This window comes from Clupea harengus, chromosome 25, assembly GCF_900700415.2.
Source record: "Clupea harengus chromosome 25, Ch_v2.0.2, whole genome shotgun sequence".
Classification (NCBI taxonomy): Eukaryota; Metazoa; Chordata; class Actinopteri; order Clupeiformes; family Clupeidae; genus Clupea; species Clupea harengus.
This window is the reverse complement of record NC_045176.1, coordinates 12,686,379-12,709,007: the sequence shown is the minus strand read 5'-3', so window position 1 is coordinate 12,709,007 and position 22,629 is coordinate 12,686,379. Positions and strand designations below refer to the sequence as shown.

Genomic DNA, 22,629 nt, shown 5'->3' with positions numbered 1-22,629 from the left:
CATTGGATCCAACCTTGTGTATTGACATATGTTCTTAAAGCTATATGTCTGTTTGCTTACTACACGAGAGTTCAAATGACATCTTTTAGCACCTAAATATTTAATGACCGAATTACATTGATATCAAGGCTTACTTTTATTCCCTTTTGTAAAAGCAGTTCGACCCCTCTTTGATATTTCTTTCTTGGTGGCTTTTAATCGTTTGGTTTTATTAAGAGAGGTTGGTTTTGGTGAGGGTGATGAACCTGGAGAAAGGCGTGATGCCAGCTTTTCAGCTCTACGTTCCGGGCATGAACGAGGCCTGTTAGAGGGAGCGGCTGGGTGCTTTGGGCTCATCTTAGACCGCTGCTGTTTGTTTCGAACGCTCATTGTCTTGTGTGTCACAAAAGCGTTGTTCGAAGGAGCCACATCCGTGAAAACAGACACCGCAGACCTGCACTCTCCCCTTCCCGAGAACTCTGGCCGAGGGTCAGCTGGGTCCGGTTTCCTCAGACGAGAGCAGCACCTTGTGATGGGAACTGCCGTTGCGGGACGTGATCGGCCCGTTCTGTCACGTTCTCTCAGCACTGTGGCAGCTTGTAACCTCTCCAGCTCAATAAAGCGTGAGACGATAGCAGAGATGGAGGGGTCTTGTTGCGTGTGCAAACCCGGCCATGCTCGGCCCTCCCCCTCATCAGGGGATGACAGGCTCAGAGTCATATGCAACCATTTCAGTGGTCCTGGCAGAACCTCAGGATAAACCTGCGGTGCTTCTGCATCCTCTCTGCTCAGCATGTCTGGGTCCCTGTCATAGGGTTCTGGTCTCAGGTCCAGCTGAACAGGATTGGCCCAGTGGGACAGTGCGTTTCCTTTCTCTTGGTCAGAGATGTCGCTGTCGTTTGAATTGTAGCCCATTAATTCCCTGCTGCTATAGTCTAGTGTGCTGCCATTTACGTAACAATCCATCAGTCCCTTCTCGTTGTCCACACCCCAAATGTTAGAAATACTTGTTGTGTCTTCTTTAACCCACCCTCTACTCTTCAGCCTCTGACTGTTGGAGACTTGGATGGGGGTGATTCCCAGCAAAGGAGCGCTCTGGGCCATGTCCCGCCCTTCTGTTTGTGTCTGCCGATGGAGATTCCCACTGGTGGCAAATTGCAGCCTCAGCTCACTCCATCTCTGTGCCAGCCTTCTCGGTCTCATACTGGAGAGCTCTTCCAGACTGGATTTTATGATAAACAACAACACAATTAGAGAATCTAGCAGTACCACTACTGGATGAAATGTATTGAGAGGGGATATAAAGCGCCTAATGGAATTTATTTCCATGAAAGCCCAACATAAGGGGTGTTGTGTTGCATGCCCTTGGAAAGCTGCACAGAGTTCAAATACAGGTTAGGGACTTTGGCAACAGTGGGTAGCGTAGTCATCAGATGCTGTCAGCGATGTGGTGTATATTTCTGATTTATTCACCACCCAGATAGAGGACAGTGACAGAGGACGTAATGAAGTCTATTAACATACTATCCTATTGTTGTTTTCACAGTGAAACCAGTAATAAATTCACTGATGCATGTACTATAGAGAATGAATTACCGTAGGCGTCATTCATACACCTAAATTAAACCTGAATGACTATGGCTGCCATTAAAGGTGCACAGCTATGGAAAGGTCAGCAAAGTTGGAAACTTACACTGAGGGTGAGTCCAGGCTGCTACTGCAGCAAGAGTCCTCCCGTTCCGGACTTGCATTGCTGTTGTGCACTGACGCCTATGATGAAAGTTTGTTTATTACTATTCTCAAAAACCTCAAACAGTTGAACCTTATATCTTCATCAATTTCCGGTCGTTTCAACAGCAAAGATGACCTAAGCCTACCTCATGATTTGGGTTTCCTCTTGAGATGTCAAGTTCCTCAAGGCGACGTACTAACTTAGAAATGTAGTCATCCTAAGAGAGCATATTTAATAATCAAGATCAGAAATGTTCTAAGAAAAGTCAGTGCATGCAGTAGCCTAGCCCATACCCAGAAGAGGGTAGCCAGCGTGAGCCATCATCAAACAGATGTTTAGTTTGTTTTTTAACACCCCCACTGCCAACCTCACCTGACCTGTGGTATAAGATAAAACCTTATACATCACTCAAGCTGTAGTAAAGTAGTAAAGGTTGTCTGAGTTTATGTGAGATGGCTACTAACCTAAATGCAATAGTAGTAGCATCAAAGTGTCCTTGTAGACACAGTGAGGTTAGAAAATAATTAACAGACATGTTTGCTGTGTAGTCTACACTTGAAGAACTACAAGGTCAAATCAAAATTAAACATTTAAACATGTTTGTGTAGGCTAATATATTGTCAAAATAATTAGATTGTGTAATATAATGTTCTCCACTCACATTAAAATTGTGCGATCCATTGAAGCGCAGTGGAAGGGGGACTGTGTCTCCTGTTAAAGCTGACCTTCGCATTCTGTATGGAACGTCTCCCTGTTGAACAGACTAACACCGCGCGTAGCAATCAGACATCTGCAAACGCCAGCTACCCCGTAGGCTACTGACTATTCCTCTCCTTTGCCATTTGCAAACCTGAACAAATAGACCCTCGCGTGCGCGACTATGGAGAACGGTGATAACATCAAACCTCTCAGGTTTCAGCCGTCTGTTCCCATTCGAACACTTTCAACGATTGTAATGAATCGGACAGTAGAGTATACAAACATCTGTAATCAACGAATGTAAGCTAATACCGCAGTTCTACCACCAACTGTGAACAGGGAAAACTTACCTGCCGCTAGAGAGTAACCTTATAATAACCTTTCCTACTTCCAGGGGAGGGGAAGGGGGCGTTGCGCGCCATAGAACCATGGTAACATTAGCCTTCCATTTTCCTACATGGGGGTAGATATGGCTGGGTAACAGAAGCCAACGGTGTTCCGTACACTCATCCCTTTTAAGTCAGATTTTACACTAATTATATTTGGTTAAATAAAACGTATAAATACCATTCAAAACAGTGTCTTGTCCTCTTTGATCTTCGGAAATATTTAACTATAAACACCCGTGAATATTTAAGAATGTCTACGGGAGGAATATTGTGCCGTGGGATTTTTGCTACCCTCTTCAACCACGGGGTACAGAATACTAGGCCTATGCTTAACAGTGGCCTGTACAGTAAGTCAGCCGAAGGCAATCAGCATTTGTATTGAGTGTACCAGTGCATGTGTTGAGAATCATAGTTATAAAACAGTGGTGGACATGAAGCAAGGTTTGCAGCAACCAGTGCATAAGGCCTGTGTGCAGGAGTGAGTGTTTTGTTGGTTCAAACAGAATGGCCCGTGTGCACAGACCAAAGTCAGGCCAGTCGGAGAGGCCTACGCGCAGAGAAGCCTGTGTGCCAGGCAGAGGGGCTCAGGTGCAGAGAGGCCTGTGTGCCAGGCAGAGGGGCTCAGGTGCAGAGAGGCCTGTGTGCCAGGCAGAGGGGCCCAGGTGCAGAGAAGCCTGTGTGCCAGGCAGAGGGGCCCAGGTGCAGAGAGGCCTGTGTGTAGGGATGAAGGTCAGGCCAAACAGACAAAATCACAGTTTCCACAGGTGCAGGCCTACAGAGACAGCTCTTATATTAATTAAAAAGTTTAGGAGTAAGGGGATGCGGAATTCATCAAAGAGCAGGTAGAAGTTTCCCACAAAAAGAGCCTTGCCATCACAACCGGGAGGGGTAAAACTACTGATAAGAAAACAGCTGCTCGACATCTTGAAAGATGGTGTGGCAATAAGTAAGCAGAATATTCTGATTGGTTCAGTTTAGACAAGTTTTAGGTTTTTGATTTGCATAAGTGACGGATTTTGACTTTAAAAGGTTAATGCACTGGGTTTTAGATTCAGAGCTGCTCCATGGACTACCACTCTCGATTTGAATAAGATGTCTGCTAGATTGAATAAAACTTCAGTTTATCGCACTCGGACATCTGACTCTGATTAAGAATTTACTCTAAGATTTGAAACAGTTGTTTTTCGCTACAACACATGACAGAATTTTTTAGTTGACCAAGTCATTTTTCACCTGAGAGCCTTCTAGGCTAGCATGAACTTCTGTTTAGCAGCTGATATTTTAAATAGACTACACCCATTAGGATGTGATTTAGAAAGGGTTGCAATTCCAGGAATTATTTGATGTTATTGTCTGAACTTGATCCTGATAATATGGCTAACTAAAAGCCATATCTAACCTCCGTTTCTCGTAAAAAATACTTGGGAAAAAAATAGCTAAGCAACTTACTTCCTTTCTACACAAAAACAACAAAAGAAGACTTTCTTTGGCTTTAGAGGACATCACAGCACTGAAACGGCATTAGTCAAAGTTCTGAATGACCTACTAATTGCATCTGATTAGATGATTAGATTCAACTTTATTGTCATTGCACAGAGTACAAGTACTGAGGCAACGAAATGCAGTTAGCATCTAACCAGAAGTGCAAAGCAGAAGAGTGCAGAGTATGTGCATATGTATAGTGGTAATATAAAAATAGATAAATAGGATATATACAGTATGATATAAGATACAAGTGGTATGAACAGTAAGAACATGAGCAGCAATAATGGTGATTAGTGCAGATGTGATATAGATATATGTAAAGTGCAGGTGAAGTACAGGTGAAGGTGGCAGTAGAAGTTAAAAATGAGGTAGGAGACATGATAAGATATAAATACGATGAATATGGATATGGACAACAATTTTAAATAAATAGGGTCACGGGTGCACTTCAACAATGGTTCGACTACACTTTGGAAACAGACAGGGCAGATTCTTGGCCTGTTTGGATCTGGAGACATTAATGTATTTGGCAACTCTAACAACGAGCACACTATGGATTGCTGCCACAGAACGCGTACTCACGAGGATGACAGATTCATTGTAACACTACAGTAAGGCTTACAGTTCATTTTAACACTTGTCTCAATACCATGTAAGCTACACTTTTTCCAAACTTCACACAGTGGGCTTTACAGACCTCAGCATATCAGTTAACCTTTGGTGCAAAATGCACTAAAACCACCAAAACACTTCATACTTCACCCAAAAGCTGCTGCCCTAACTTTAGCAAATGTTCTCTCAGGAAGACTACTTTGTCACTCAAAGTACAATGACCTAAATAACACAGACAACTTGAAGCATTGAAAAATGCATATATTATGTGTTGTTGTATCCTCTATTTTTGCACAGTTTAGTGTTGCATTGCAAAAGAAAAGAAACATGTATGACACCTTGTACACATAAAATATGTGATATAAAATGGAGTACAGTCAATATGAAATTCAGCTATATGCCTCAAGAGTGCTCCATGCTATATTTTCTGTGGTACACTATAGCACAAAAAAAGTGTGCAGACACTTTTCTTTCCCAGTACAGTAAGTGAAAAAACAACACATGAGACTACCACTAGAAGTGTCCTGCAGCCCTAATGCTGATCCGACATTTTTATAAAGTTAGAATTTACAGTATTACAACATTCTCCCTTGCCTTGAACCTTTAGAAAAAATCTTTAGCAAATCTTATCCACCCCTAAAATCCCCCATATTCTACAAATATTTCAAGGCAAGCTGTTGTCATGACAACAAGAACAAACTTTTCTGTTGGTTTGCCTGTCACAATACTGTAGATACCGGTTTTGTGTGGCAAGATTACCAGGTGTGATCAGTACTGTACTGGTCTGTACAGGTCTGTACTGGGGTGAACCAGTCTGTACCGGGTCTGTACTGGTCTGTACTTATCTGTACCGGGGTGTACCGGGTCTGTACCGATCTTTACCGGTCTGTAAAGATCTATACCGGGGTGTACTGAACTGTACTGGTCTGTACTGGTCTGTGCTGGTCTGTACCGATCTTTCGCGTGTAAAGCGAACGTGATAATCTGTAGTGCTGCTTTCGACACTATAAATCATCAAAGGCTGTGCCGTGTCCTGGTTTAGGTCTTTCTGATCGTCATCAATTTGTTCATGTCCATAATAAGTCATCCAACCACACCAAGGGTCTGTCCTTGGACCACTGCTCTTCTCCTTGTACATGCTACCTTAGGTGCTGTCATAAGGAAACATGGCAGTAACTTCCATTGCTATGCTGATGACACCCAACTTTAACTATCCATGAAACCTGATGAAATTGTACATCTACCTAAGACAGAAGCTTCCCTGCCAGATGTAAACTCTTGGATGGCAACAACTTACTGCTTCTTAACTGAGGTTAGGCCCTAAACTATTGAGAATGACACTATCTAGCAGTATCAAAAACCTTAGTTTAATTATCAACCAAGACATCCTACTTGACTCGCACATAAAACAGTTCTCAAAGACATAATTATTTAATCTCCAAGATGCAGAAAAACTAATCCACGCCTTTTTTATGTCATGACTAGATTACTGCAATGCTCTCCTGTCCGGATGTTGCAACAACTCAATACAGAGCCTCCAGCTTATACAGAATGCTGCTGCTTGCACACTCACTAGAACTAAAAAATATGAACATATCTCACCTGTACATGGCTTTCTGCATTGGCTCCCTCTCAAAAGTAGAATTGATTTCAAAGTACTCCTTCTAACATACAAAGTCCTAAATGGCTTGGCTCTGAATTACCTCAAGGAATTAGTTGTTCCCTATTGCCCACCAAGATCACTTAGTTCACAGAGGACAAGTCTCCTTGAAGTCTCCAAAAAGCACAATAGGAGGCAGAGCCTTCAACTATCAAGCCCCCTCCTGTGAAATAATCTTCCTGCTTCCATCTGAGATGCAAACACCCTTTCCACATTCAAATCGAGACTAAATATAACTCACCACAACAAAACACATAAAATTCCCAATATCAATAAAACTGACAGCGCATGTTGTACTGTGAAGGCGGGCCTTTACAGATCCCGGGTACAGCGTGCAACACGTGGGCACTGTTGAGTATCCTAACTCAAATCTGCATGCACCATGTCAACCAACTATAACTAAACTTTAACTTTCTTTTTTCCCCTCCTAGTCTAGACGATATTCGCTGTGGGCACAGTTTTGTCAGCGGAATTCAAGAATGTGCGTGTCGTTTTTCTCAGTTGCCTTGGTAGGCTACATTTCTCAGATCAGAACTGAAATTTTTCAAAACAACTTGTTCAACCTCCCCTCCATCATCTAGTCCCATCATTACATCATTAAACCAATTTCTAATTTCTTTTGAACAGATAGCAAATGCTTTGGCATATCCACATCCATGATTGTGCCTACAATTGTCTGCTATTTCTAACATTATCATTCCTTGTCTCATGTTGATAATGTATTGTACTGGTTCTCTGTTGAATAATCTTATCTCCAAAACATAGACATTAGTTTGTTGCTTTAGTCATTACATGCAAACGTGTTGAGCCATTTGTCATATCTGTCAACCATATTTTCTACATTTCTGTTAGACATTTTGGTAAATGTATCCTGAATTAGGTTTTCAGTTTTTCTGAGTCGCTTTGGTAGGCCTGCATTTTTTAAAACTACTTGATCAACCTCCACATCACCTAATCACCTTTGCACATGAACAGCAATTTCTCATTGTTTTGAAAAACATTGCAAATGCTTTGGTACATCCGTGCAATTTAATTTGTGCTATTGTCTTCAATTATCAGTCGCATCTGTCATGTTGATCAATATGTATTAGGCAGTTTCTCTGTCATATCCCCCAAACATCTAGACATGTTCCTTGTCTAGCCTAAGTCATGACATGCATCATTGTTTGTCAAGCATATATTTCATCAGTTTCAGTGACACCATCATTTTTTTAATGTTTGCTAATTATATGGCCGAGGTGCCCATACAGCGCTGTACGAACAGTTCTGCCTAAGAGGGGTTTCCTATGGTTGCATCTCTAAATTCGCATGTTTTCCTTTGTGCACTGAAGTGCTGTAAAACAGTCTTTATTGTATTTATATGTATTTACTTTTGAGACATACACTATGGACTTTGAGCTTACATGCTTGAAGTTACAGGCTTTTGCAGGTAATACATTGTGTGGTGCTGTTTGTATGAATTGTTTCGAGAAATGCATTTACTGTTTTACAAATGTCAATGATGATTCAAGAAATGTAGCAAAGCAACTGAGAAAAATTGTAAAGGCCCACCTGACCGGGCTCATGGCTTTTCTGTCATGCAATTACTAAAGTTAACACTAGAGGGTGCATTGAGCATAGGAATGTGCTGTAGACAAGCAAATGCTTAGAACTCAGAAAGAGTGCACCCAGTCTGTTGTTAAAGTGAAGGTAAGGTGAATTTGGTTTCAATTTATTTGACCTGTTTGGATAAAGATCATGTTTTTTTTCTTTGAGGGTTATGATGGATAAATAGGCCAAGACTATTATTTCAGGTCTTCATGGATATTAGAACTTATTTTATTTGTGTTAATAAATGCTACAAGGGCTCTGTTACATCTCCACACAAAGTGAATCTAAGGTGGTAGGCCTGTCAACACATCAACCTCTTCCTGTTTTGAGATCTCTGTGTGGTCTAACCTTGTCTGCAGGTAGGCTATGCCATCCACATCATGAGAAAAAAAAATCACAACCACAGCGAGAACATTTTGTACTTGCACATGTAGACCTAATCAAACAACAACTGATGTTGGATCAGTCAGATATATCCTTGATCCTGCGTTGGTGTGAAAATAGATAGATACTGTGCAGATGGACAATAACAGGCTTGTGCAATGCAATGATGTACTACAATAGAAATAATAATAATTATGAAATGTATTTATATAGCACACTTTAACAAACAAAGCAGTCTCAAGGTGCTAGTGTGCACCTGAAGGAGAACAACTGCTTCTGTCTCACTGGTTAAGATAAGGTGGCCTCTCGTGACGTGTGTATTCACAACGGTTTTCAGACCACAGCGAGTACTCCACTTTCTCTGTGGTGGCCTGTGGCTTTGTGTCAGACATTAGACTACACAGTAGTATGTATTGTTAACAGTAGCCTATATGGGGGAGCATTGTTGCAGAAAGTAATGATGCAAAGATGGTATTATTAATTATTGTTCAATTTATTCAGATCTTGTAATAAAAACATAAAAGCAAAAGACCAGCAGCAAATACATCATGGCCGTGAGCAATGCATTTACAGAGCAACATAGAGCAACTCCAAGCTTTGACAAACAGAAATGTTTGCATCACATCTGTGTTTGAAATACAGCACAGATAAGCACAGTTAAGATCGGTTCCAAAAGAGCAGCTACAGTCCGTCTACACATAACAATAAGAGAACTGAATTTCCATATTTGAATGTGCTACTACTAAGTCTGCACAATTGTTTCTGGAATGGTTCCACTTCACCAACCCGTGATACTGCGCTCTGGATGCTAAAGAAGAGAAGATGGCCTTTACATGTATGGATTCTATCATACAGAAAGATCTAATTTCTTTACGAACTTATGGAAACAAGGTTAAAAAAAAAATCATCCAAACGGGGGCTCAGTACATTTGGACCCATCAGGTAATGTGTCCACTTCCACCATAACTGGGTTTGACCAAGGACTTGGTGTGCCCCATACAGCTTGCCACCCTCTAGGGATGGACACACTTCATTCTTCCTTCAAACAATAGCTTTCGCTCATCAGCACATATAAAGTTACATTGTCAGTAAATGCTGTTTTCTTTGCCATGCCTGAGAGCATCTGAGTCCGAACTGTTGGCAACGAATCAGTTGCCTACTGAGATGGTTGTGTGGAAGGTGTGTCACAGTGAAAGAGCCTGGGTGGTGTCTGTATCTGACATGACAGAGGAACGGAACGGAGTCCCATAGAGTTTGCTGAGTTTTCCGTTGGGTGCCACGCACCCATAGTAACGCAGCATCTTTAGCAAGTCTCTACGGAAACGCACCCCAATGAAGGCGTACAAGAAGGGGTTGAGACAGCTGTGTGTGTAGGCCAGGCCTTTCATGATTTGAGTTACGATGTCAAAGCTTTTAGATACCTCACAGTCTGTGATTGTGACATTAGCTGCCTGGGTGGCCTCCACTATCAGCATGGCATTGAAAGGAAGCTGAGAGAGAACAAACACTGCAACCACTGCCAAGATGACACGGAGGGCCTTGTGCTTCTCGAAATTCCGCGTCTTCATCAAGGTGTGGATGATGCAAGTGTAGCAGAAGAACATTACCACCAGAGGCAAGCAAAAGCCCATCAAAATCTGGAGCACCCGGACCATAATTTTAAGATGATTGTTCTCCTTGTTCCAGTAGACCAAGGTGCAAAGCTCCAAGTTTGAATCCTCCCCATTCGAGTGCTTTGTGCCGGCAAAAATGAGCTCCGGTACGGCCAGGAACACAGCGAGCAGCCAGACGATCAAGCAGACTAGCTTACTGCAGAGGAGCCTCTTCTTCTTGGAGTTCTGTGCCTTGGTTGTCTGGACGATGACTATGTAGCGGTCAACACTGATGCAGGTGAGCAGCAGCATGCTGCTAAAGAAGTTGATCTTGTAGCAGGCCGAAGTGATCTTGCACACCAGTGGGCCAAAGGTCCAGCCATTCAGTGCATCAGAAGCCCAGAAAGGCAGAGTGAGCAGGAACATCAGGTCAGCGATGGCCAGGTTAAGCAGATACACATCTGTCATGGTCTTTACACGAGTCTTGAAGTGCATGTAGATCCAGATCACCAACGAGTTGCCCACTATTCCCAGGAAGACAATAGTCGCATATAAAGGGGGTTCATAGTATTTACGAAACTCCCTAACAGATGTCATGTCACAGGGGCTGAAGTCTGAGTAGTCTTCTGTTGCTGTCGCGTCTAAGTAGTCATCCATTGTTGTCGAGTAGTCATCACTCTGTTAGGAAAGAATTTGTCACAGTTTTGACACAGAATTTTTTTTTGATAAATACTCTTAAACATCTTACAGAGAAATACATTTTTTTCTATCCTTAAATGTCATACAATATGTAACATCTCATAAAGTACATATTTTGCATACCTCTGGTGTCCCCATCTGTGTTGTCAGAAAACCATCCATTTTTGACACCTTTTCTTTTCCTTTATTTCCCCTAAGGAAGACAGAAGACAGTCAGTGAATATAATATCTGATATGATTGCACCATGTAGATATGGCACAATGTCACAAAGCATGCATAAAGTGATCAAGTTAAGTTAGTGTCAATTTAGCATCAACTTACTTTCTACTGCACAGGCAGGATGTCTGAGATGAGTAAAGGACTTGTCTGAGAGAACTGAACCACGGAATGCTGTCTGGCAACTGTCTGTTATACAGACGCTTTTATAACATCATCGTAACCACAACATGACGTGTAGAAGGTGAAGTCATTTTTTTTCTGTCAACACCACAGCTTGATAAGTCATATCATTGTATTAGGATGAACTCATATATGATAGTACCAAGACATATTTTATATTTCTCAAAAAGTGTGTTGAATACATTCTAAGTTTCCTTTCTATGCAGTAATTTGTATACTGTTTTTGAGCAACATAAAGTGTTTTAGTAGTTTAAAATGGGATTTAACCATTTAGCAAGCCCATGAGGCTCCCAAGATTCTACTTTCTGTAGTCTGTATGTCTTCTGAGACCCCCCCTTAAAAAGAACGATAGGTTGTCTGAATCTTGGGGTTGCTAGGTATACAAAGACATACAGTGTACAGTGGAGGGAAAACTGACATAATGTCTGTTTTTGTTTTTTATATCTTGCATCAAATTATATGAACGTATTCTTTTATCATTTATTTGAACACATTTCTTACAAAAAAACTATATGGAATACTAGTTATGGTGTTCAATATACACTGGCTGACCCATCACAAAAATAGAAAAAATCGTTGCGGGTATTTTTTGACCTTATAATGCACTAGAACCCAAACAGAGACATAATTTCCTTCCCATTTGTTTCGATGGTATTTTCTGTGTGATTTTAAAATACACACAGAGAATTGGGAAGTGAATGACGCAGCCTCCATGACTTGTGAGCGAGCTTCTCCTTTCTGTGATGCTTTTGGTGGTGTCATTCCACATGGTGTTTACAATTTCACTGACAGACACCCAGTGGAACCAGACCACGAGAGCAATATCGCAGTTTGAGAGAATAGAAGTATTCATTTAATGAAGTCTTTCATGCTGGATACGTGCATTGAAATTTAGGCTTGAGAGCAAGACTTGCAATACATTTTTAAAGCAATATAATAGTTTATTGCCGGTGTCTGCCTCAGCAAATATATTGTACATTCCTATTGTAACAGTCTATTCTAGATTTTCGAACCGGTGGCTTTATAGTTGTATTGAATCCAACTTCATTTGGATTATCCAACTTTATGATTTGCTTAATTTTATTTGCTTAATTCAATACATGAATGTGAATGTAAATACCACAAAAAAAGTCATGAAAATGAGTAACGGCTGGTCAGTCCAGCCTCTGCACCTCAGACTAACCCCATACACAGAGCAGATCCCCTGCTATCATTAAGACTGAGGTGTAAGTCAGTCCCACATTAAGAGCCCTTTGCCATCAAAGAGGCCTGTAGACTTCTCTCATGCATGGTTAAGGACACAGAACTTAAACCATCACCTATAAAGCTTTGCAATCTCTTGGTTCAGTAAATGTTTGAATGACTTATTAGTCTGTATGGAAAGAGTCTGTATGTAGGACCACCATTTCCTGCACTGTTTCCATGCACTGTTTCCCCTGTGGGCGAGCTAGCTTAAAGAAACACAACTGACAGAATGATAGAGCACAAGATAACACAAGGAGCATTTTGTGTAACAGCAAATGTGGAAATTCACACATTTTACTATAGACTAGCAGTAACTAATTTGTCTGTTTGTTCTGTTCAACATGTGAGTGAGACTGACTTTATGAATTGTGTATTAGTCACACATAACAAATGGTCATATTTTGTGTTTTGAAAGATTAGTTTGTAGTTGGCACACCAGCATGCCCCATTTCTTAAAAACAAACACACACATAAATATACACACGAGCCAAACAGAGCAGAAACAGCCCACAAGTGTGTACCCACATGCAAAAAAAAGAAAACAGAGAAAAAAAATGTTGTTTGTGTGCCTGTTGAGCTGCACGTGGTCTGCACATGTCAGCCTGTGGCCACCTTGCAACAAGCAACATCGCAGTGTGTACTTGGAATGGAATCATAAATTGAAACATAAAACTAAAAATAAGTCTTTTGTATACATAAACATACGTGGTGTTTTATAGTGTTATATGTAGTGCACGTGCGTTGAGTATATATTTATTCATTTTTCTTTTTTTAAATATATCATGATGTATCATCAAATGTATCATGACAATATACATTATGTGATATTATGTTGTCACTAATGTGATTTGCTTGGTTCTCCTGCTGTAGGGCAATGTTTAGTTGGTTTCAATCAGTGCAAATAAATCGAAATCTCTGGTCTATCGGGGATACCCTGTGCCTACACGTTGTTGTGGCAGTTGAAAACAGTATGCTTGCGTGAGAGAGCTCACCACAAAAAGCGAGAGGTGTTACTGCTACAGGCAAGAGTTTTAGCACGACCTTGCCTCTGTGCCAATAGAGTTGCTCTAGAACATCCTGCGGTGTACTTTTTTGAGGGGAGTCAAGAGGGGTTGCATGACAAGCTCACGCACATTCGAGACTAGTTTGAGGAAGTTGGCACAAGTTTTGTACACTCAACCCCCTCCCCAACTTTCTCTGTTTTACTCACTCCCTCAATCATCAGTGCAGATATGCAGAGATAAGCCAACAGATTCTAGCTCAGTGCAACGCATACAGTCCAATGCTGTGTGGGGTCTAACGAGTCTTTCTAAGATGCATTCTGCCTTCTACATGGTCTATATCTTACTTAAAGACTTTAAAAAAAAAAACGTGAAGTTTTGTTCAGTTGTTTCCACTGACAACTCCTCAACAACAACAACAGGGGGGGGGGGGAGTGTGAAACAGAAGTGTGAATAACTTCCTCAATCTCATGCAGAACCATATGATTCAAAACACACGTCACTCCGGAAAAAATAGATGTGCGTGACAGACGAGACGGCTATTTAGGAGGAACCCAGACATGTGTTCTCATGGGAGAATGTTGTTTGCATTTCGCCACATGATAGTATCAGAGGTGCAGGGTTTTGTGGATAGAGGTGCAGGTGCAGGGCTGCTGTGGATAGAGGCCTGCACAGATAATCTGCTGTTTAGGTGTTTCTTTTTTATATTGACACAAATGATTGGCTACACAATGTGATCTCAAGTGACCTCAGTGCTTACCTTGGAACACATACAGTGCACCAATGCTAACACGAATGAAACATAGGCACTATGTCACTGTCAGCTGAAGCACGTCACATATAAAGGACACAGACACAACAGGTCTATCAGGATGGAGTGTTTATTGGGCTGGCCCAGGATGGGGTGAGCACAGCACAGACATAAGGTAACAGCCTTAACAGGCTCAGCGTTACAAACACGTACTGTATGTCACTGAGGGGATCAAGAGGACTCTGATCCTTCAGCATCAGAGATGACCGATGTCTCTGTGTGTTCTGTGAATGAAAGAGGACAAAGAGGCCGATTAGTTCAAACAGGCCTAGACACATATTTGTATATGGATGAACTGCTATCTAGATCCTCTCAGCAGGAAGTGCAGGTAAAATGTTTCATTTGAACGTGTGTGTGTGTGTGTGTAGGCAGAATGTATATGCGTATGCAGGTCTTTTAGACGTGTATGTGTGTGATGCTGGTGAGAAGTGCAAGTCTAAACTGCGTGCTACAGCCTCACCTGTGATGATCTCTTTCACCTGTATGCTACTACTTCCAGCTAAAAATTAAGAACAAACATCAAACAATCAGGGACATGCATAAAGATTCGTCTGATGTGATGTCTGCTGCGCACAACTCAAACCTGGTAATGTGAATCTATGGTGCCATTCCTCAGAGGAGGAGGAGATGGGGGAGTCCTGTGGTGTGCTGACATGGGCCAGGGCGCTCTCTGCGTGATGGAAAAGCGCAGGTGAGACAGGACTCCACCCCGACAGCACCACAGGACTCTCCCCCCCTATTGGATGTGGCCTGCCTCAGGTGGAGACGCAGAGGGGTGCAGGGGTCAGGGGTCAGGGGAGAGGGGAGGCACTTAAACAGCACTGAGAGGAGTACTCATCAGCTGCTGATGATTTAATGGATTCTTCAAGCTAAGGCCTGATCACCTTACAAATCCTCCTCTCAAATACTCTGAGTGACAGAGCCAAGTGTTCCCTTCTTACACTCTGGGGCAAAACACACCTAAACTGACAGATAAGCACCTGATCCTGGGAGGGTAAAAGGGGTTGAACTCCAGTGTCACACACAACTAAATACTTTTGACCACAGACCAGAGATCTTACAGGAGACCAAAGTTGTTTGTTTGTGGCAACAGCTTCTCTGCTGTTCTATTCTATTTCTAGGCAACAGTTTCTGTTTCTATGCGCAATGTGGTGGCCTCGCCATGTGACTGAGGAATTTCCCGAAAAGCACCATGAGCGATCTAGTCTCCTCAGGCCGGCACCTCTTAATCATTCCTGTGAATTAGAGACGTCACACCTACGCAAATCGTCACGCCAGGGCCTTTTGCTACGCTTACCTGCGAAAGTGTAGGATGTTTCAGTGAAGTCTGCTAATCTGAAACAGGACATGGACAGAGAGTTTCAGATGTTCAAGCGGTCACCAGTAATCAGATGATACTTATAAATAAATAATTAGGGTAAATATGTAACAATGTGGGTAAATTGAATAAAGGTAAAAGCATTACATTTTACATGTGTAGTCCTTTTACTAGATTTACCATGCAACTGTATTTTGTCAACTGGGGAACTACTCACTTGAAGTCATCCCCCTCCAGTAAGCTGCGGTATGTTGAGATCTCCACGTCCAGGGCTAGCTTGACATCCAACAGTTCCTGGTAGGCCAGGATCTGCTTGTGGAGATCTACCTTCGCTGCCTCAATGGCAGAGGTAAGGCTGGCGGTCTGAGCCTGGTACATAGAGGCACCCCCACTGACCTGAGCATGTGCTTCTGCCATGCCCTGCTCGAGAGACATGTTCTGGAGGAAACAGGCCCAGAGGAAGAGAGAGAGGATTACAAAAGTAAGGACAGTAAAGTGCAGTGTCATGAAAAAAAATATACATGTCATTCGTCAAACAAAAGCATCTGTTCCGGGAATCTTCAAGCGAGTCGTCAAATACTATACTGAATACTGGTCAGAATTGCAGGTTGATGAGAAATGATCAAAGTAATTTGAATGTAATCGTCAAAGTTGTGTTTGATGTTCAGATGAACTGTGCGACTTCTTGGGGGAACTTTTTTTTTCAGCTCTCAGGCGGTGGCAGAGAGTCGTGTCTCGGTGCACACAAACCACTTCCTGTGTCTATATACAGTGATTTATTGTGCAGCTGTCTGCTGATCGATGGGAACTGAAGCTGATTCAGGCATGCTCTCGATAAAGGTGGCAGAGGGTGCTTTCTAAAGCTGGCATATTTTTTTATCTTTAGTTTTAGTTTTGCTGTTGTTCTAGCAAAAGCCCCGTAAAATCCCTTGATCCAACATACACATTGTTTCCAAGAAGTCTAGACCATAAAGTTCCCGAAAGAGAACTTGTTTTTTTTTGTTTTGTTTTACCAAACCATGCATAATAAGTATAAAATCAAGTCTAGATGGTTGGTTACATATATTGAAAATTACATGACCCGCGCCTTCCCTGATAACTGTGGAGGTTCTGGCAATGTTCATTCTGGTGTAAAAGACAGGCAGGACTCTTACCATAGACACCAAGACAGGCAGGACTCATCATAGACACCGGACTCTTACCATAGACACCAGGCTCTGCAGCTCCAGACTCAGGGCCTGCATCTCCTTCCTGGTCACCGAAATCTCCACCTTGGCTGAGGAGATTGCTTCTGAATTCTTAGCCGTCTCTGTGTGCATCTCATCCATCTGCAGGGTAAATCATCAGAGTGAGCTTGAAGGCTTTTGCCCCTTCACTCACACACTCAGGCTCCTGAGATGCAAGATGGCGAGAGAGTACCTTGATTTTGTAATAAGCATCGGCCTCCTCTCTGTGCTGCTGCACGGACTTCTCGTACTCCATCCTAATGCTGTTGAGGGCAGTTGCGATGTCAAAGGACTTGCCCGTGTCCACCTCAATCATGGACACAGAGGTATCCATGGCTGCTGTGCCGAGCTTGGTCTGCAGAGAGGACAGCTCCTAAGAAGCAGGCACAAGGACAGGGCAGAGTTGGGGCAAGGATATTGGAAGGAGATAGAGACAGTAAGAATAGGGGCAGAGAGAGGTACCCTGGCAACAGCTCCATTATAATAACACTTGGAATCGTTCACTGTTTTTAACTGAAGCCCCTCTCACCTCCTCCTGTGTCTTGGAGACAAAGTCCAGTTCGCTTTTCAGGCTGCTGTATTTGGCATCCAAATCAATTCGAACATCTGACGCCATCTCAACATCCTACCGAGACAATAAATTCCAGTTCAAGCGATCAATTCATCAAAAGGTATACATTCATTTGAAATATTAATATTAACATCTCCTGGGTGACCTTTTTATTTTGCCCCACCTGTTTCATGGAAGAAATGTCAGACTCAAGTTGGAACTTCACACCCTGTTCAAAATCATACCTGTCCAAAATGCAGATGAGCACAAGTCAGGGTTCTGGGTTCTTGTCTATATGGGTTCTTGTCTATATCAGTAGCAGCCAAGTTTATCATGGTATGGTATGGTAAATACTGGCAAACAGACTTTTTTTTATCACCAACACAATCCTCACCTTGTTGTACTCAGAATCAAATCAAAGAATCAAACCTCATGCTAAACTTAAACCTAAAAAAATGTGTTGCTCCTATCCAAGTTGTTATACTATTGTTTCTTACGACAAGAGGCTCTTCAATTGGAAGCATCTACTTAATTTACTGAATTCACAGTTGGCAGTGAGTGGGAGGAGCAAGATTCACTCACTTGGCCTTGAGTTCATGGGCTGTGCCACGCACGTTGTCCAGCTCGATCTCCAGCTTGACGGAGTCGAGGGAGAGGGTTTCCAGCGTGTTGCGGTACTCGCTCAGCTGGGCCTCGTACTCCACGATAGAAGTGGCAGAGGATTCAGGGGACATGTCAGCCCCGCCAGTCAGCTGGGACAGCCTGGCCTCCAGGGCCGCGTTCTCCTGTTGCAGCGCCCGCACCTTAGCCATGTAGCTGGAGAAGCGGTCGTTCAGGCCGGACAGCGTGTGCTTCGAGGCGGCCCGGGAGAGCAGAGCGGGCAGGGCAGGGCCCGCAGCGGACCCCACTGCCAGGGCAGCGCCAGCAGCACTCAGGCCTCCTGATGCCATGGTACGGCCCATGGCAAAGGCTGGGCTGGCCATCAGCGCCCCTGCGCCACCACCACCACCACCGTAGGCAAGCCCGGCTCCACCACCACCACCACCGTAGGCAAGCCCGGCTCCACCACCAAAGCCACCGTAGGCAAGCCCGGCTCCACCACCACCACCACCGTAGGCAAGCCCGGCTCCACCACCACCACCACCGTAGGCAAGCCCGGCTCCACCACCAAAGCCACCGTAGGCAAGCCCGGCTCCACCACCACCACCACCACCAAAGCCACCGGCTCCCCCACCCAAGCCCAGGCCTCCTCCTAGACCAAGCCCCATACCCATGCCGGCACCTCCCCCAAACCCTAAGCCCAGCCTGGCACCGCCACCTCCCCCATAGCCAAGCCCACCAGACAGCCGTGAAGAGGATAAGGACAGAGACATGGTCATAGCTGACAACCTGTGATCACAGCAAGTGGCAGAGAGAACACACAGCGGATTGAAGGTGAGATCACTGCCTAAAGCCTCCTGCTTATATAGCCAGGTGGGCTAGGAGGGGACAGGTGGGCTAGGAGGAGGAGCAAGCCTGCCACAGCGAGACAGAGATAGTGGGAGATGGGCTGGGGCTTGCACGCCTCTTTCAAGGTACCACTATTTCAGCCCTTTCTCCTCTCCTTCTCTGGAGCCCCACCAGCTTACTCCTTCAGGGCAGGGATTCTATCAGCTTTATGAGCTTTTCATCATGACAGATTGACGACACTCCGATTGATATGTAGTATCCCCACTAAAAAATTCCCCTCACCAGGATTTCTGCTCTTAAATTCTTGTGCCGTCACCTTTTTCTCACATTCTTACATTACGTCAGTATTAGATAATAAGCCGTTCTTGCAGCACCTCAGCAGAAGCACACGCAAACATCTTGTTCATTATCTCAGTGTCAAAACCTAGAAGGTAGCATACAAAGTCTGTATCTCAACCAAATAAACGTATAGGACAGTAATAAGGTGAGGAGGCAGTGCCTGGGCTTGAAAGCCTTGGGGAGATAGGGAGCAGAGCGTGCGGCAGGGTGCTGGGTATGTGCATCTCGCCGGCAGGTGAAGCATATCTGCTGACGCCTTTCCCTGTGGAGGCCTGCCCACAGATTCCCCCCAGCCCAGACCACTCATACCTATCACATATGAGAGACGACACAGCTGCCGTTTTCATTTTTTGTTGAATAAATATACTTATCTACAACTCCGGAGGCTTGAGGTAACTTAAAGTGAATTTTTTATTTAACACTACCAGGCCTGTTCACTGGAACATTTGGTTTTTCCAAGTTTTCCATAGCGACTGAAGGCACTATTTATCTCATGTGGTGGTAGTAATCATCTTTGCTGTGCTAGATTTTTGTTTTATGTGGTGACATCCTTTGCTGCAAAGCTTAAGACAAATTTCCACCATGTGTGGACAATAAAGGTTGGTTTTGTTCTAATCTAATTTGTTACATTTGAGGCATTATATAACCATGGAATCAAACAGTACCCCTTAGCTAAAATAAACAGACATCGGTTTTTATCCATGAAGTACTCCAAAATGATCACCAAAATCAATGTAAAATCCATAATTTGACACAATTTATTGGCCTGAAAACTGTAGACATGTTCAACACTGATCATGTTATGTAGTGAACCTCCCCACATAACTGTATGTACAAGTTATCTTTAAGTAACACTGGCAATGCATGTAACACACGCAGCTGAGGACACACACAGCCTTACATAAAGGTACAGCAGTTTGCCATCATGGTACTGTGCAGTCACTGATAATAATAAAAATAGGCTTTAGTAGCTACAGTACATTATAATGTCAAAAACATTATCATTTATAAAATAATTTAGGCCGAAGTGGACGGATCAGGCAGACTTTACATAAGCTCCTCATTCACAGCTTATTTAATGACTGGACATAGCCATAACCAGAAACACATACACACACTCACATATCTAAACCAACCTTTAAAAGGAAACATTTCTCCACTACTCCAAATCAAAGAACTTGTGTGAACTTTCCAACCACAATATCCCACATTGGTACAGACAGAGAACATTCCAATCTATAAGCTGCACTGGCGGTTATAAGGTTATTGTGTGTCCACGGTGATACATGAAATCACATGACTGTTGATGGGCAACTTCCCTTACACAGGATACCAATTCCAACTTTGACTAGGTCCTTCTGTCCTCAATGGCAGATTCCTCTCTTCTTATGGTCCGTCTGGTCTTTCACTGTCCCCACTGCCCCTCTTCACTCAGACTCATATCTGTCAGGGAAATGAAAAGATGACAGGAAGTCTGTCAAGGAGTTTTTGCTGGGCCATTATCCTTAAATTAAAAATGAAACTTAAGGCCTAACACAGCTGTAATGTGATGCCAGGCCTAGTGTCATCCCCGTGCAGCTCCTCCACTCACTTCTGTAACTTCTTCCTGATCTCTTTGATCTGTTCATTCTTCTTAGCCAGGATCTCCTTCATGTTGCGATACGCAGCCGTCTGTTGGAACTTCTTCTCCAATTCCTATGCACAAACACACAAACAAAGATAAATAAACACAGACACGTGTCTGCACATTAAAGGAGATATTCATAGTATGATATACGGAGAAGATGCATCAGATATGTGCATATGTGAGTACTATCTAAAAAGTGCTGACTATTAAAACCCAATCATGTCATATGAATGCAATGGTTGATCTTTGAGGTGTGGTATCAAAGGGCATGCCAAGGACATGGAGTAGAGCCCGGAGAGGAGTCCTAACCTTCTCAGCTAAGGCCAGCTGTTCCTGCACACGCAGCAGGTCATGTTTGGCAGCTACCAGGGTGTCCTGCAGGTCCTTCTGAGATGTGCTGGTGGCATTCATGCTCTTCTGGAAGTCCTCCTTCAGCACTGCTACTGTGTCCTGCAGGTTTGTGATCTCCTGAGATTGCCGGGAAGACTGTGAGAGAGAGAGAGGGACAGAGAGATGGATAAACATTTATTCATATAACATTTGAATTAATATACACCATCAAAAATACGTCATGATATTTTGGTTTAATTTCTATCAACACTTCCAGGTTTGAGGCTATACCTAACAGGCAAAAGCATTTAATCGTACTTGGGTTTCGACATACTCACCGAAGTTATTCCATGCAGCAAAAAGAAAGAAAAGTCATAAACTGAGAGGGAAGAGAATCTGTGAAAGAGGAGGACTGTTACATCTCCTGATCTCCCCAGCTTCGTGTCCATGTGTATCGGGTCACTCCTTACCTCCTGGTCAGTCTGGACACTCTGGAGGTCCTTCAGAGCCTGCTTCACCTTGCACTTCTCATCCAAAGCATTGGTGGCCTGGAAAAACATCACTCACAAGTTACCACTTTGAAGAAGCTGACTGAATTCTGCCCCAAGTGATACATCATATCCCCTCAGATTAATAGTTAGCTCTAGCTACAAGCTAGAGGTTGAACATGAAAACAAGACATAACAGAGGGGACACCACTGAATGACTGAACTTATAATTCACATATCCCACCTGTGATTCCAGAGTCTTGAGCCTCGTTTTCAATTTGTCATTTTCTTCCTGTAGTCTGGCAATCTCCTACAAACACACACATGCAAGCAGTTCATATGTGATGCAATGTATTCTCAAAGCCAAATATGCATAATGAGTAAACAATATGAAGCATGCATTTATGCAGCCTTAACCTTTCTGGCTCATGTGGGAGGTTAGTGATGTTAAAAGGCTATAAAACATACAAATGTGAATTTAGCATAATACAGCCTTAAGTTTACCAATTAATTCCACCAGTGTATCTGTCCTTGCCCAGTTGTATAGGAGGACATCACCCCACCTTGTTAAGCAGTTCAGATACGCCCCCCTCATTCAATGGGGCCAGCTTGGGCTTGCTGGCATCTTGGCTTGTCTGTGTCAGGCATGCAAAGCGTCACACGTTAATAAGTCACAAATCCATTTGTGTAAATAATCATACTTGCCAATGTGTTAACATTTGAAGTTTCACCTTTAATTGTTACTTTTGTAATCTTATATATTATGTACCTGGCATTATCTTGCACTCTCACAGATTGCATTGAATTTAAGATTTTATTTAAGAAGATGTTACTTCTACTGTACATGGAAAGACGTTCACCTTCTTGTTCGTTGTTGTAACCTCTGTCTTCTCAAACTCGGCCACTTGCTCCAAGAGCTCTCTGAGGAAGTGGCATTAGTTTGTTTTCAGATAAATGCAATCAGTCAGTTATTTCACCTACAATTCAGCAGATATCTAGTCATATACAAAATATGTACATTCCT

General features: G+C 43.0%; 4 protein-coding genes across 5 annotated transcripts in view; all 4 read right to left on the bottom strand.

The window, feature by feature from the left end:
• Positions 1 to 83: 83 nt before the first annotated feature.
• LOC116219536 lies at positions 84 to 2,766 on the bottom strand. Of its 2 annotated transcripts, XM_042703801.1 has the most exons (4): positions 2,373 to 2,766; positions 1,857 to 1,928; positions 1,673 to 1,749; positions 84 to 1,201 (listed from the first exon to the last, which is right to left on the bottom strand). In XM_042703801.1, the coding sequence occupies exons 1-4, from the start codon at positions 2,442 to 2,444 to the stop codon at positions 124 to 126; spliced, it is 1,299 nt and encodes a 432-aa protein (XP_042559735.1). In that variant the 5' UTR covers positions 2,445 to 2,766; the 3' UTR covers positions 84 to 123. The 2 variants fall into 2 exon arrangements, with proteins under 2 accessions (XP_042559735.1, XP_042559736.1); XM_042703802.1 differs by lacking the exons at positions 1,673 to 1,749; positions 1,857 to 1,928.
• A 6,238-nt stretch (positions 2,767 to 9,004) lies between these two features.
• ccr9a (chemokine (C-C motif) receptor 9a) lies at positions 9,005 to 11,277 on the bottom strand. Its single transcript, XM_012825651.3, has 3 exons — positions 11,144 to 11,277; positions 10,945 to 11,014; positions 9,005 to 10,800 (listed from the first exon to the last, which is right to left on the bottom strand). Exons 2-3 carry the CDS (start codon positions 10,981 to 10,983, stop codon positions 9,715 to 9,717), a joined length of 1,125 nt encoding a protein of 374 aa, XP_012681105.2. The 5' UTR covers positions 10,984 to 11,014; positions 11,144 to 11,277; the 3' UTR covers positions 9,005 to 9,714.
• Positions 11,278 to 14,449: 3,172 nt separating this feature from the next.
• On the bottom strand, positions 14,450 to 18,791 carry zgc:136930 (uncharacterized protein LOC563946 homolog). The gene is made up of 10 exons (XM_031563123.1): positions 18,505 to 18,791; positions 17,955 to 18,363; positions 17,557 to 17,617; positions 17,352 to 17,447; positions 17,016 to 17,195; positions 16,799 to 16,924; positions 15,814 to 16,034; positions 15,576 to 15,613; positions 14,739 to 14,777; positions 14,450 to 14,493 (listed from the first exon to the last, which is right to left on the bottom strand). Exons 1-10 carry the CDS (start codon positions 18,749 to 18,751, stop codon positions 14,450 to 14,452), a joined length of 1,461 nt encoding a protein of 486 aa, XP_031418983.1. The 5' UTR covers positions 18,752 to 18,791.
• A 1,104-nt stretch (positions 18,792 to 19,895) lies between these two features.
• The window catches only part of LOC105898844 (leucine zipper transcription factor-like 1), a 3,077-nt gene continuing 343 nt past the window's right edge, over positions 19,896 to 22,629 (bottom strand). Inside the window, exons 2-8 of the mRNA XM_031563066.1 lie at positions 22,466 to 22,526; positions 22,169 to 22,240; positions 21,850 to 21,915; positions 21,588 to 21,665; positions 21,097 to 21,273; positions 20,752 to 20,855; positions 19,896 to 20,603 (exon numbers count right to left, since the gene is read on the bottom strand). Of these exons, the coding sequence (XP_031418926.1) occupies positions 20,588 to 20,603; positions 20,752 to 20,855; positions 21,097 to 21,273; positions 21,588 to 21,665; positions 21,850 to 21,915; positions 22,169 to 22,240; positions 22,466 to 22,526 (574 nt within the window). The 3' untranslated portion in view covers positions 19,896 to 20,587. The remainder of the gene's footprint in view (positions 20,604 to 20,751; positions 20,856 to 21,096; positions 21,274 to 21,587; positions 21,666 to 21,849; positions 21,916 to 22,168; positions 22,241 to 22,465; positions 22,527 to 22,629) is intronic.

What these genes read in the sequence shown, in the direction of transcription:
- LOC116219536 (XM_042703801.1), bottom strand. Translation starts at nt 2,444, where the DNA reads ATGCGAAGGTCAGCTTTAACAGGAGACACAGTCCCCCTTCCACTGCGC. An exon ending in ATGGATCGCACAATTTTAAT is followed by an intron (nt 1,929 to 2,372) that starts GTGAGTGGAGAA and finishes ATGCTCTCTTAG; the next exon opens with GATGACTACATTTCTAAGTT. An exon ending in GAGGAAACCCAAATCATGAG is followed by an intron (nt 1,750 to 1,856) that starts GTAGGCTTAGGT and finishes CTTTCATCATAG; the next exon opens with GCGTCAGTGCACAACAGCAA.
- ccr9a (XM_012825651.3), bottom strand. Translation starts at nt 10,983, where the DNA reads ATGGATGGTTTTCTGACAACACAGATGGGGACACCAGAG. An exon ending in CACAGATGGGGACACCAGAG is followed by an intron (nt 10,801 to 10,944) that starts GTATGCAAAATA and finishes CTTTCCTAACAG; the next exon opens with AGTGATGACTACTCGACAAC.
- zgc:136930 (XM_031563123.1), bottom strand. Translation starts at nt 18,751, where the DNA reads ATGACCATGTCTCTGTCCTTATCCTCTTCACGGCTGTCTGGTGGGCTT. An exon ending in TGCAGAGCCTGGTGTCTATG is followed by an intron (nt 16,035 to 16,798) that starts GTAAGAGTCCGG and finishes TGTTTCCTCCAG; the next exon opens with AACATGTCTCTCGAGCAGGG. An exon ending in GGTGAAAGAGATCATCACAG is followed by an intron (nt 14,494 to 14,738) that starts GTGAGGCTGTAG and finishes CAGAACACACAG; the next exon opens with AGACATCGGTCATCTCTGAT.